Source organism: Mizuhopecten yessoensis, unplaced genomic scaffold (assembly GCF_002113885.1).
Source record: "Mizuhopecten yessoensis strain PY_sf001 unplaced genomic scaffold, ASM211388v2 scaffold2049, whole genome shotgun sequence".
NCBI lineage: Eukaryota > Metazoa > Mollusca > Bivalvia > Pectinida > Pectinidae > Mizuhopecten > Mizuhopecten yessoensis.
Window position 1 is genome coordinate 566,016 of NW_018404352.1, and position 13,858 is coordinate 579,873.

Genomic DNA, 13,858 nt, shown 5'->3' on the forward strand with positions numbered 1-13,858 from the left:
GAAATTTGGACCCCACCCCACCCCCCACCCCCCAGATAGGTCTCTGGATCTGCCACTGTTCTAGGCATCCTTTCAAACACAACAGAACAACATGATAGAGCATGTACCAAAATATGATATCATGTAAGCTTATAATTGTATATATAGTTACAGCAGTTGAATGTATGTTACCGTTACCATTACATTCTTTTAATATAACATCGATGATATTGTAAATTTTCGAACACCATCAAATGAAAAAGTTCACATAGTCCAGATACAGTCTCGTCCGAAAATAATGAAAAAGAAAAAACATTCAGGATAATGGAAATCAATAGTGAATCGTTTATTCAAATTATAGGCGATATTTTTACTCAAACCCTCATCCCAGTTTACCAGGTTCTACTCTAAAAAAAGGATAGCATGAAATATGATTTAAACAATAATTGTTATCGTCGAAGCGAAGTTAGTTAAAAACAGTACTGAATTTTCCCCAGGCTTATAGACTTAGGTGTTGTCCATATAACTGATGTTCAAATAATGAATACTGAATTCTAATTATCTTATTTTATGATCGACCATAATTAGGAATCCAACCCACACACTAGTTAACCTAGTAAAAATAATGAATTATAATCCACACATACTAGATAAGCATCTGGTGTACCACCTTAAAATTATAAGTATGTGAATGAAATACTTGACATATTATTGTTTTTTAGCTCACCTGGCCCGAAGGGCCAAGTGAGCTTATGGCATGGTGCGGCGTCCGTCGTCCGTCGTCCGTCCGGCGTCAACTTTTTACTTTAAACAACTTCTTCTCAGTAACCAAAAGGGCTAGGGTGAAAATATTTGGCCAGAAGCATGCTGGGATAAAGGGCTACCAAGTTTGTTCAAATAAATGACCTTCAACCATTTTCAAGGTCACCGGGGTCAAATATGTTAAAATCTTTAAACAACTTCTTCTGAATAACCAAGAGGCCTAGGGTGATGGTCATTGACCAGTAACATGCTGGGATGAAGGCCTACCAAGTTTGTTCAAATAAATGACCTTGACTTATATTCAAGGTCACAGGGGTCAAATATGTTTAAAACCTTTAAACAACTTCTTCTGAATAACCAAGAGGCCTAATGTGATGCTAGTTGGCCAGTACCATGCTGAAATGAAGGGCTACCAAGTTTGTTCAAATAAATGACCTTGATTTATATTCAAGGTCACAAGGGTCAAATATGTTTAAAACCTTTAAACGACTTCTTCAAAGAAACTGAGAGGCCTAGTGTGATAATAGTTGGCCAGTAACATGCTGGGATGAAGGGCTACCAAGTTTGTTCAAATAAATGACCTTGAATTATATTCAAGGTCACTGGAGTCAAATATCTTTAAAACCTTTAAACAACTTCTTCTGAATAACCAAGAGGCCTAGGGTGATGATATTTGGCCAGTAACATGCTGAAATGAAGGGCTACCAGGTTTGTTCAAATAAATGACCTTGATTTATATTCAAGGTCACTGGGGTCAAATATCTTTAAAACCTTTAAACGACTTCTTCTGGATAACCGAGAGGCCTAGGGTGATGATATTTGGCCAGTAACATGCTGGGATGAAGGGCTACCAAGTTTGTTTAAATAAATGACCTTGATTTATATTCAAGGTCACTGGGGTCAAATATGTTTAAAACCTTTAAACGACTTCCCCTAAATAATTGAGAGGCCTAGGGTGATGATATTTGGCCAGTAACATGCTGAGATGAAGGGCTACCAAGTTTGTTCAAATAAATGACCTTGATTTATATTCAAGGTCACAGGGGTCAAATATGTTTAAAACCTTTAAACGACTTCTTCTGAATAACCAAGAGGCCTAGGATGATGATATTTGGCCAGTAACATGCTGGGATGAAGGGCTACCAAGTGTGTTCAAATAAATGACCTTGATTTATATTCAAGGTCACAGGGGTCAAATATGTTTAAAAACCTTTAAACGACTTCTTCTGAAAAACCGAGAGGCCTGGGTGATATTTGTCCAGTAACATGCTTGGATGAAGGGGTACCAAGTTTGTTCAAATAAATGACCTTGATTTATATTCAAGGTCACTGGGGTCAAATATGTTTAAAACCTTTAAACGACTTCTTCTGAATAACCGAGAGGCGTAGGGTGACGGTATTTGGCCAGTAACATACTGGGATGAAAGGCTACCAAGTTTGTTCAAATGAATGACCTTTGCCTATTTTTTCTGAATTACTTTGAACTTTAAGTTAAGACGCTGATATTTTTCCTGTAGCTTTATTTTAGTCCTCTTTTAAGGTTACAATTGTGAGATTAATACCAGGTGAGCGATGCAGGCCAATTGGGCCTCTTGTTTTATTTACAAGCAAGACAAATTAAATTCGCTTGTGCAGTGTATGATGTAATTGCTAGTAGATTCTTAAGAGCTCAGTTTTTGACACTGATCTGTAATTCTATAATATATTCAGGGTTTTTTTCACCACCCTTTTTTTGTGTACAAATATATAATAGATTGATAGTATCTGAATTTTTAAATAATTAAAGACTTTGAATTACCTGGACCGTCTGTCCCAAGTTCTGTCCATCTGTGGATAATATCTCGCTGCTCTTTTTCTGGTCTCTGCAATCAAAAACATTAACAAGTGTCACAGTGATTTTCATCTTATAATGACTCCTAAACGTTATAAATGTTTAAGATAACATTAACGCCTTTTTTCAGATATGTGCTTAGAATACACCTACATATTGCCTTCATTACAACGAATTCAGTTGGGTTTTTTTTGTAAAAAAAAAATATCAGTTTCATTTTTATTTTATCAGGAATTCTACAAAACTCTAAATACTCTCATTAAACCAATTCTATTCCACCCAAATTTGTTCATCCTCATTCCACAAATTCTACAATCAGGCCTGGGTACCTCTCATCCGAAATCTAATACAAATTCTTCAAACTTGGTAAAAATTAACTGCTAATATATCACACATATTCTATAATCTTGGATTACTTTCACGTGAACCTCAATTCTACAAATCTTGTCATCTCCCATACACACCGCATTATATCTACATTCTGGTTAACTCATCTATAACGAACACCAGTTCTAAAACCTTTTCTATTCTAGATCTCCTACATACCCTAGCTATCAATAATCCTGCAACATGGTTTACTCCCCTTCCTAATAACTTTTCAACACAATAATAATGCAGTTACATTTGAAATTTTAGAATGAAATTATTAATCAATTAGATTATTTCTTTCTGCACTTTTATAAATTGAGAACCTAATTTAATCAAATTCCTCAATATGTTGACATCCACTGCAACCTCAATGCTGATGATTAAATAATTGCTTGAAAGAAGATTTAATGTGATCTGCTCTGAAAAACAGATTTGTTTCTTCACGATCCTGCATCTGACGTTTATAGATAGTGAAACAAAATATAAATCAACAATGACAATGTTTAATGGTGGAACCCAAACATGGGTGTTTGTATAGACAGTAATGATTTAGAAGTAATTTGTTCTTTATAATATAAGGTTTTGCATTGATATCTTTATCTCAGTCAATGTGACACAACAGCCGTCCAGGGTATTTGCTGTTGTCTGACCTTTGAAAATATATCTCCTAGCCTTGCATGTTATGTGTAATAGTTTCGGATTTTGCTTTGCAAGATACATAAACACATATACTGAGAAAAAAAAAGATAACAGAAATTAACATGTACATTATTCAAACATTTTGTACAGAACATGTTGCAGTGTTATTATCAATGCTATTTTTGTAGCTTAAGGCTTACTGTCCCACTGCACTGTGAGTTTTCGTATTTACAGTGACCTCTGATTAACTCATTCACCCCTGGAATTTCATAATGAACTATTCCCACCTTTGAATTGGAAGAGTTCAAATGTGTCTTCAGGGGTGAATGAATTAATCTAGGGTTTGAAATTACTACAGCACAGTTGGGCCAGGACATATCTGTTGACGAAGTAGCACAGTCAGTTAGCGTGATACTATAACAACCTGAAGTCCAGGGTTTGAATACAGGTCTTAGTCCTAGTTTTTACAAGCATAACATTTCCATTGATTAGTTTGTTGTTTAATTCAGCTCTTTTGTTTTCCATGAAAGTCAAGCAAATGTATGTTTTTTTTTCTAAAAATTATTTACCAAAGCTTAAATAAAACTGACAAAAATGGTTTCCAGTGCATTACTTAACTACTTCATGAAATTAAAATCGTAAAAAAATATATATCTAAGTGTATCTGATAGATGAAAAGTACGAACAAACTAAAATATATTTTATATCTTTCTAGTTATTTTTTTTTTAGAAATAAATCTTTAAACAAATATAATGCATGTACAATGTAAACAGTATACACGTCACATCTTGTTTAGTATGGATAACAGCATAAAATCTCTGAAACTATTTCATATAATTTCATTTCTGCGAATCCCATTACTGCTCAAATTGTATTAGTGAGATGCAGACGTTTTGGTTGCTTTTAATCATTTATGGACATTGCTTTCGATACACGTTACGTAATTTCTTGAGGAGAAGTCACTTCAAGCAATATGGTGAATCTAGGTGTTATTGGCCCCACCCTTCAGCCACGTTATTTGTACAGTTTTTTGTATTTCCTGTTAATCTGATGAAATTTCAATAAGCAGTTCCTAAGAAATCATACATAGAAACAGTTGATGAAAGCTGTGGTGTATCTATTGGAGAAGCTCACTTTGATCCTTTGGACAATTAAGGTGAACTAAAAAACTCATATTGGCACAGCTTCACAATAGATATACCTTAGCATTGCAATACATTAAATTTAAGTTTTAAAGAAATTGTTTTATAGATAGCAAAATGTATATATATACTGTGAGAATTTAGGGCAACGGGAGAGGTAAAACAGGGGTGTGATTTCTATAATATACATATATATGTCTGAAATTAATTAAAGTCGTACCTGTAGAAAATGATTTTGTGGTGATGCCAAATGTTTCCAATGAATCAATTCAGGAGTGGAGAAATGGATAAGTGGACATATATATAACAAGCAAAGGATTATGAATCCAATATGTGTTGAACCAGTAAAACACATTCACACATACTGTTCACAGCTTTATATCAGTTTGTATTGGTCCAAACTTAAACATCCACAAAAGGGCAAAATCAGTTCAGTATATATATATCCCAATTCCAAACTTTGCTACAAGAGTTATAAAACAGATTCCTAAGTGAATTGATTTGAAAGTCTATACAATTTTTATTATGAATAAAATATTGAATTTCTTTGCAACAATTTTTATTATGAATAAAATATTGAATTTCTTTGCAACAGAGTTTCTTGAGTACATTGATTTAAATATACATGTACATGTACAATAAAAGCAAACATTGATTCCTTACTAGTAAAGGATGATACAGATGTTAAATAACTAGCAGCCATTATACTCAAACTTCATACCCAGACTCTGTACCCAAACTCCACGCTCAAAATTTGTATCTAAATATCATACTCAACCTTCATATCAAACTTCATACCCAGACTCTGTACCCAAACTCCACGGTCAAAATTTGTATCTAAATATCATACTCAACCTTCATATTAAAATTCATACCCAGACTCTGTACCCAAACTCCATGCTCAAAATTTGTATCTAAATATCATACTCAACCTTCATATCAAACTTCATACCCAGACTCTGTACCCAAACTCCATGCTCAAAAATTGTATCTAAATATCATACTCAACCTTCATATCAAAATTCCTACCCAAACATATTTAATTCTGCCACCCAGACTTCATATCGAAATGCCATATATTCACAACATTCACATACAAATTTTATATTCAAACTCCATAAACAAACTTCATAATACCTTAAATCAATATCTAATCCCATACCTAAGTTCCACACCCAAAAAACATTACCATAATACCAAACTTCATACACAAGCTGTTTGTACCGAGCCAAACTTGATTTAATGCATAAGAGATTAAGTGTAAAAGGTCAATGCCAGCATTTCTGTTCATACCAGTTGATTACCTGGTAATAAAAATGGTATATCATTCCAACTAAAAGAGCAGTAACAGTCAGTGAAGACTGATCCACTTACCTTCCTGGCTAGAGGCATGTTCAGTTCCGTACACATACTGTTTAGACTTTTCAAAATTCGTTTTTCCCAGTTTTGCTGCAAGAAACAATTGAATAACATAAGAAATTCATCTATCTTAAAAAGAAAAAAATATATAATACATATGTACTTGTATTGCCAAAATTAGTACCCTCGAGATCTAGCATTTGCGGCCCTGATGATTGGGGGATGGTTACAGAGGCTTCTCTTTGATAATTAAATCCAAGAAACAGAATGTTTATGAGAATGTCTGTCTTTCTATAGAAAATCCACTGTTATGACTTTCATTCGAGCAGCCAAGACATGCAATTGTTATAGATCATCCCATGGTATTAAGACATTATCAAGTAAAGCAATAATATGAACACCTGATGTTTGAAGTTTAATCAATTTCAGACACAGACAACAATTTTTGTCGGGAGATCTGGAACAGGGTAAGTGCAGGAGAGTCACTTTTAAGGGATTTACAACATCATTTTTTTGGTTTACAGGACACGCACAACTAAATCAGCTAATAATCAGCAAGTGTTATATACAATTGTAATTTGTTTCTGTTAAATACAGTGCCTCTCAGTAATTTAGATGTGTATAACTGTTGACAGATTATTTATTTTTTTGAATGAAATCTGCAGATATTTAACTTCAGAGATATGTATAGTTATAATAGGTTTTAATAAGTGATGGCAGATTGATATGGGGTCAAAAGTCAGGGGGTGTTCCCGTCCCAATACACCGGTTTGGGTTGTAAACTTCTGGTTGTCAAAAGCAGAAGCTTGTAGCGCTCTCATACGCCATTAAACCTGCCAAAAAATCCCTTTAAAAGCCTATTACAAGTATGTATCTATGAATCTAGACAGTTGTCACTGGTGTTGAACTTCAAATACTGAAGCTGTTAGCTCAAAAGTTTAGTAATAACAAAAAGTAAATGATTTAGTTGTGCGAGTCCTTACACATTTCCTAAAGATATCAGCAGAAGTACTAGTCAGTCTAGTGTTGAAATTAAGATAATATTGTCATTAAACCCTGTATAAAAATGCAGAAAAACTAGCTTTTTACAGGAGCATCTTTTATGATTATTTTTTTTTTGCACGAAACATGCCGAAACTCATCATAACGTTAACATTACTGTCTTTTAACTGGGTATGTACAGTGTAAAAAACACCCGGAAGACTTTTTTGGTTTATAAATAAGTAATTGGTATATAATGATGTATTTTTTACTGGTTCAGACAGGCTTTCTATGACTAATATATATTCATTCCTCATATTCTCTGTCCATACCAAATTGTAAGGAATTGACATTTAGATTTCATCTAAATACAGTGTACGATGATATTAAACATTAAGGTACTATTGCAACTAGCCCGGGTTTCCTCTGGCTATATTGCAACTAGCACGAGTTTCCTCTGGCCCTAACACCAGACTTAGACATTTTGGCATATAGGCCAGAGGAAACTTGGGCTTTATATATTGCAACATGAACCAACTTTTGAAGGGTGAGGGGTGAGGGTGATTTTTTTTTTTTTGGAACAGGCGCAATCTTTTTCACTAATTCATAAATCTTTAAAAATGTATAGTTACAACAATGTACATACTTCTAAACTGATTTTTTACAGGAATGTGCCTAGTATATAGAAGTATCAAATTTGATTGCAAACAGTGATGAAATAGAAAGAGGATGGGTGGTCAGGTGGCATAGTGGATAATGCATTCACCTTTTACCAAGGCGGCCGGGGTTAGATTCCCTGATTGGACATAATAAGATATGGGGTCACCTAATACAACCAGGTGGGTTTTCTCAGGGTACTCCGGTTTCCTCCCATATTAAACCCTGTGTGCTTACATCTGGGCCAATAAAAGTGATTAATATAAGTTGAAATAACTTGTTTCATAATTGTTGTTTGGGTTTGTTTGTGTTTTACGTCCTATTACCAGCTATGGTTACTTAAGGTAATAGGATTGTGCCGCCATTTCTCAGTAGAATTTCTTCAAATTTTGAAGTTATATTGCTTTGAAGTAAAGAAAGTTTTCTGCCACAAAAAAATATAGGTTGTCAAAATTTTAAGGATTTTAAATGGAAATTTATGTAAAAAGGAGTGAATTTTGTAAAAAAAAAAAATGAAACACACAACTTTTCGCAATATAATGTCAATAAAAATGATACTGACATACATTAGTATTGTATTAATATACGATATCAATTTCATGAATGCTGAAATTGTGTTAAATGAATTATCTATAAACGATTTAAAATTGACATTTAATAATAAAACCATATACACATAGTAATTGCATGTAAGAGTTATCGTTCTTGAAAACTTCAAAGTAGCCGGTTTCCTGAAGTACAGAAAAATGGACACATGTGACTCATTGATTAAAAAACAACTAAATTAATGCCTGTGGATTGCTTTGAAATACTTTAATAGTGAAAGAACACACTGTTCTGTCAATAATAAACATACAATATTCATCAGTTTAATATTAAACATTAGAATATGCGGAAATTGTGATACTGTCTCCCTACATTGGATTTTCAACTAGGCATGTACTTCCTATTTCCGTTTAGCAATACACTCTTATCACCTTAAGGTTGTGTCAGGTTTTGGTGGTGGAGGAAAGCCGGAGTTCACGGAGAAAAACCGACGACCTGCGGTCAGTACCTGCCCAGCGTAAGGCCTCGAACCTGCAACCCAGTGGTGGAGGGCTAGTGGTAACAGAATGTCAGACGCCTTAACCACTTGGCCATTTGTTGCAAAATAAAAAAAGTGTATATATATTTATATAGAAAGATGATGGGTATAAGTGCTTACCTGTGCCTTTCTAAGGTACAACAACGGTTCTTTCATGTGATCTGCAGGAGGTAGAGGGTAGGGTATCTTTGGATGACACTGGATGTATTTGAAAATTGCATTCCTCAGCTTCCTGTCCCATCCTTGAAAAGAATAAATATTTCAAAATTTGAAATGGTTATTAATGGAACAAGCAAAATATGATAACAAATGTACATGTACATCTATCCCTTGCAATACAATCTATGATGAGTAGGTTCAAAAACTTTGTCAAAGTGTATTTTTTATGTTACTTTTAATTGTTGTAACTTGACAAGTTACCTCTGTAATACAAAAATAATTATGTAGATATGTTTTAGTGCTTAAAATGATAGTATGATCAATATTGAGATGAAAAACTCAAAGCAAAACTGTTAACACTAATGACAAAACCAAAAATATACATATATATCTACTTTATAAAATGATTTTGTTTGTTTGTTTGATTTTGTTTAACGTCCTATTAACAGCTAAGGTCATTTAAGGACGGCCTCCCCTGTGTGCAAGATGCATGCGTGTAGTGTATGTGCGTGTATTTTGGGAGGCTGCGATATGTTCATGTTTGTCTCCTTGAAATAGCGCGGAACTGATGCCGACTTTATAGTGCTACCTCACTGAAACATACTGCCGAAGACACCCAGCAGGACGCCCCACCCGGTCACATTATACTGACAACGGGCGAACCAGTCGTCCCACTCCTAATTTGCTGAGCGTTAAGCAGGAGTATAAACTACCATTTTTAAAGACTTTGGTATGTCTCGGCCAGGGGACAGAACCCAAAGCCTTCCTCACAGGGGCGAACGCTCAACAAATGGCCAAAAGTGAGGCATTGTCAAGGGAGACATTAGGAAGAAGAAAGTTATTTGGAAAGAAGAGAAGAGATAAGGTCCCAAATTTAGTCGCCTCTTACGATCATGCAATTGGGGGCAGCAGGTACAATTCTTACGCCCTACCTGCAGGGTCTAAAATAAAATGTAAATATATTCTATAATTTTACAGTCCTCTTACCCGAGTTAACCAGTCCTGTTTGAACACCTTTCCTCACATCAGATAACCTCAGGTGTGTTTTAGCAACTTCTACCTGCATAAGTGATAATAAAAGATGAATTTATTTAAATTCATATTCAGATTGAAACAATACGAAATCTTCTATTTTTGGGAACAGTAAAAGCTGAATTTAATGTTTAAAGATAAATATTATAAATCATTTTATGAAATGTCTGCCAAAAATCAACAAGTGTATCAGAGAGGTTGTGCAAATTTTTTACACTGTGTAACCATTTACTGTATGTCCCTGCTCCTCAGCCCTTATAGGATGATCATCAGCCCTCTTTCAAGTAAAAATTCTGATTCTCAATAACGATGATTTATTGCATGAAAGGTGGAATATATCCACCGTTATGTTTCAGAGATGTCATTTGAACCCTTAATCTGGAGTAAAAATGTTGATTATGTATATATCAATAGATGAAAAGATAAGGGAAAAATTCACCATAAAGTTTCAGAGATCTGTGTCTTTTTTAAGTTTTGCAATCTGTGATGGATGATATGTGACATTTTACACACAACAAAATAAGATAATATCTGGTTTGTCATGTATCATTACATAAACACATCTTGAATTAAGTATGGCAGTTACTACAACCTATATATTTACTCGTAGGTAAGTAGTTCAAGTCAAGCGGAAGGCTGGTAAACCATAAGTGTTCAATTAGATTTGCTCCACGGCTGTATTACATACTTAAATCATACCTCAACCATAAACCAGGTTCAAGACTCTTCTTATTATGACAGATCTATCATTTAACAATGTGTATCTTTATGTCACTCTACTTGGCTATTTAGAATATCTTTAACTCATTCTGGAGAACGACAGACTATCACAGTAAACCAAAGGTCTCAGGTTTGATCCTTAGCAGAGGCATTGACAAAATAATGACTTAGGTTTCACCAAAGCACATGTATATATATATATAGGGACCATTAAAGGAAACATGTTAACAGGACTTTGCCTTGCTCTCATAAGCATTGATGTTACCCCTGGATCAGGCTTTTAGCCAGGATTTCAAACGTCCTTGTCCAAAACGTTGATATTATAACTTATTTTACAAAACTGCCTGTCAAAATTGATATTCAATAGTAAGGTTAAATAGTGGAAAGTTGCCTGTCAAAATAGGTCCACTTGAGACGAGTTCTTTGTGTCAGGGAAACACTAGTTGTATCCTACCAGCTCAGCTAGGTAGAATTTCTCTTTAGGTTATTCCGTAGAGTGACAGGCTTGTTAACCATAGGCTTCAGGTTGTATCCATAGAAGATATTAGAAAATAATGACATCTGATATGACCATCTAGGTAAAATACTGATCACTTCCTACAGAATCGACTAGGAAGAATTTCCTGCTATCTCATTCCGTAGAGTACCAGACTAATAATCTAGAGGCACAGACAGGGACATGGATCGCTTTACTTGTAATATAAAAAATAGGGGTCTCCTCTAGTAGAGCCATGCCCCTGTGTCTAGAGGTACCAGACTTGACCCAAAGTGGAAACAAAAGACGTCTATTGTTACCACTTGGGGTCAAGTCTGGTACCTCTTGATACATTGAAATAGAAATAGAAGTTAAAACAATGCACAGGTTTTTTTCTTGTTCACCGTTTTAAAACGGGAATGCTGATCTGATATCTTGCTTTGTGTTTCATATTATGCTTACGATTGTTTGTCGAATTACAATTAATACTGTGCGTATGACTTCCGTATGCACACATTCAACGTTTTACCGAAATGCTTGTGTATCATTTAATGAAATTACAGTAAACGAAACAGCTCTAGCAATGCAAATGCACGCTGACCGTTAATGAGAATGATGTCTGATGAATCACGTGATGTTTACCTGTGCTGCATTCTGTAAGTCAGTATATAATTTCGAAGCCTTCAGGTCATGTATAAGCTCTTTCATGTACTTTTGTGTTAAAGGTGGTTCTCCCATTTTGACCAATAATGTCAGGTTTCAAACCAGGTGCTCGGAGAGACAGCCGTGTGGAAATATTGCGAGTCCTTAGCAACAGGATAGAATGTTCATGGTACTTGGAGGTTACTCGGTGTTTGCACGTATTGCTTACATACAAATATATCCTAAATATTTCTTACGTACTTTAAATGTATCACTGAATGACATAGTGTAATTGTGATACTTATAAACAACTCAACGTATAATAAGAAGCCTGCCCAGATTTCCAGTTCGATAATTTTGCCTTCCAACATAAAAGAGTATTACTTATAAGGGAGGTAACTCTTGTTGTCTCTTTGCTAAATCATTGAAATGCTTTTTTCTGTTGTTTAAGATCAGTTGCTTATTATTCACAAAAGAGTATCTTTAAAACGATACAAATGCACATATCAGGTGGAAGGATATATACATGAATGTATTTTGTGTATTGCCCGCCTAGCTAGAAAAAAATAATATATACAGTAGCCACAATTGTTCGCGTTTATTGGAATTGACATGGATATTTATCCTTTTTATTACATACTTACCAATTAATACGGGGGTTTTGTATATGCGATACGACACAGTTGCTCTAACCCATATCAGCCCTCGCCGTATCACACCCAAAAACCCCTATCAGCCCCCGCCGTATCACACCCCAAAACCCGTATCAGCCCGCAAAACATGTATCACTACCCTTTTGGATTTTTTTTTTCTTTTTTCAATATTTTAAAAGAAAATAGATCATAAATATAAGTTTTATTAGTGAGTATGTAATAAACAGAATAAAACACGTCTTTTTCCATATCACACCCAGTAACAGGGGTGTACCCAGGAATTAGTTTTGGGTGTTGCCCAAAATTTTAAACTCAGAAAAAGACTCAAAAAACTAATAAATTATAATTGTCATGCTGGTTGTACATGTATACTACTGTTTGACACCAAACAATATATAGAACTTCATTATTTCTGAGATTGTAACAATTATAATTTCCCTGCCGAGCAGAGCGAGGAGATTTTCTTTTTACTCTGAAAGTGTAATACTTAACTTGTTCAAGCACTGTCAAGCGTAGAAAGCTAGAATTTATCGGACATTATTTCCATTGTCAAACAGATCGAATAAGGCATAGAATAGTTTTCTGAGTTTGCGGTTTTATTCCAGTATTTATATTTTATGATGGCCGAGCAGAGCGAGTGTTAACAAATTCTCTGAAACAATAATAATAATAATAATAATGATAATATACAACATTTGATATAGCGCCCTATCTAGCTAACATAAGCCAATTTAAAGCGCTTTACAGTATATACAATTAATACAATTAGAATATATACAATTTTGAGGAATTCGCAGGAGCTGCCTTATCAGGCGCTGACTAATAGTCCTATGCCACCTTGCTAATATCTCCCTATGTGTATATGCCTGCATGTGTTCTGGAGATGTATTGTGTTCTGTTTGTAGACTGTCTACTTCCAACGTTGCTTCCAACGGCATCTTTTTTATAGTGCCATCTCACTTGAATGCTACATCACAGTTACCGCAACATCCACCCCAGACCATTGTATACTCCACCTGGGTTGTTGGAGTTGTGTGGGCAGGAGAAAAACACTTTCTTTGATATTCCATGCGTGCGACGCAATGGTAAAAATGTAGGTTTTTGGTTAAAATGTTGATGTTTGTGTCATGCCTTTCATGTGCATGTAGTTTAGGCGAGCATTTTGGCAATTAGATGTTAATTCATTTTGTCATAAATATGAATTATGATTTGACTGTTTGTCTTTTATTGTGAATTTATATGCATGCATATGTACAAGGGCAACACCTGTTAAAAAAGATGCATATATACATGCCAGGCTTTTATGCTAACATTGGTTATTATTCACCTGATAAACTGATGCTAAGTTGGATGCTTTATTGTCTTTGACATTT

At 34.7% G+C, this 13,858-nt stretch overlaps 1 protein-coding gene across 1 annotated transcript in view; it reads right to left on the minus strand.

Annotated features, from left to right (window-relative positions):
• The window catches only part of LOC110444647 (TBC1 domain family member 19-like), a 42,356-nt gene extending 30,168 nt beyond the window's left edge, over positions 1-12,188 (minus strand). The window contains exons 1-5 of the mRNA XM_021489013.1: positions 11,833-12,188; positions 9,951-10,023; positions 8,925-9,046; positions 6,098-6,172; positions 2,540-2,603 (exon numbers count right to left, since the gene is read on the minus strand). Of these exons, the coding sequence (XP_021344688.1) occupies positions 2,540-2,603; positions 6,098-6,172; positions 8,925-9,046; positions 9,951-10,023; positions 11,833-11,928 (430 nt within the window). The 5' untranslated portion in view covers positions 11,929-12,188. The remainder of the gene's footprint in view (positions 1-2,539; positions 2,604-6,097; positions 6,173-8,924; positions 9,047-9,950; positions 10,024-11,832) is intronic.
• Between the last annotated feature and the right edge of the window lie 1,670 nt (positions 12,189-13,858).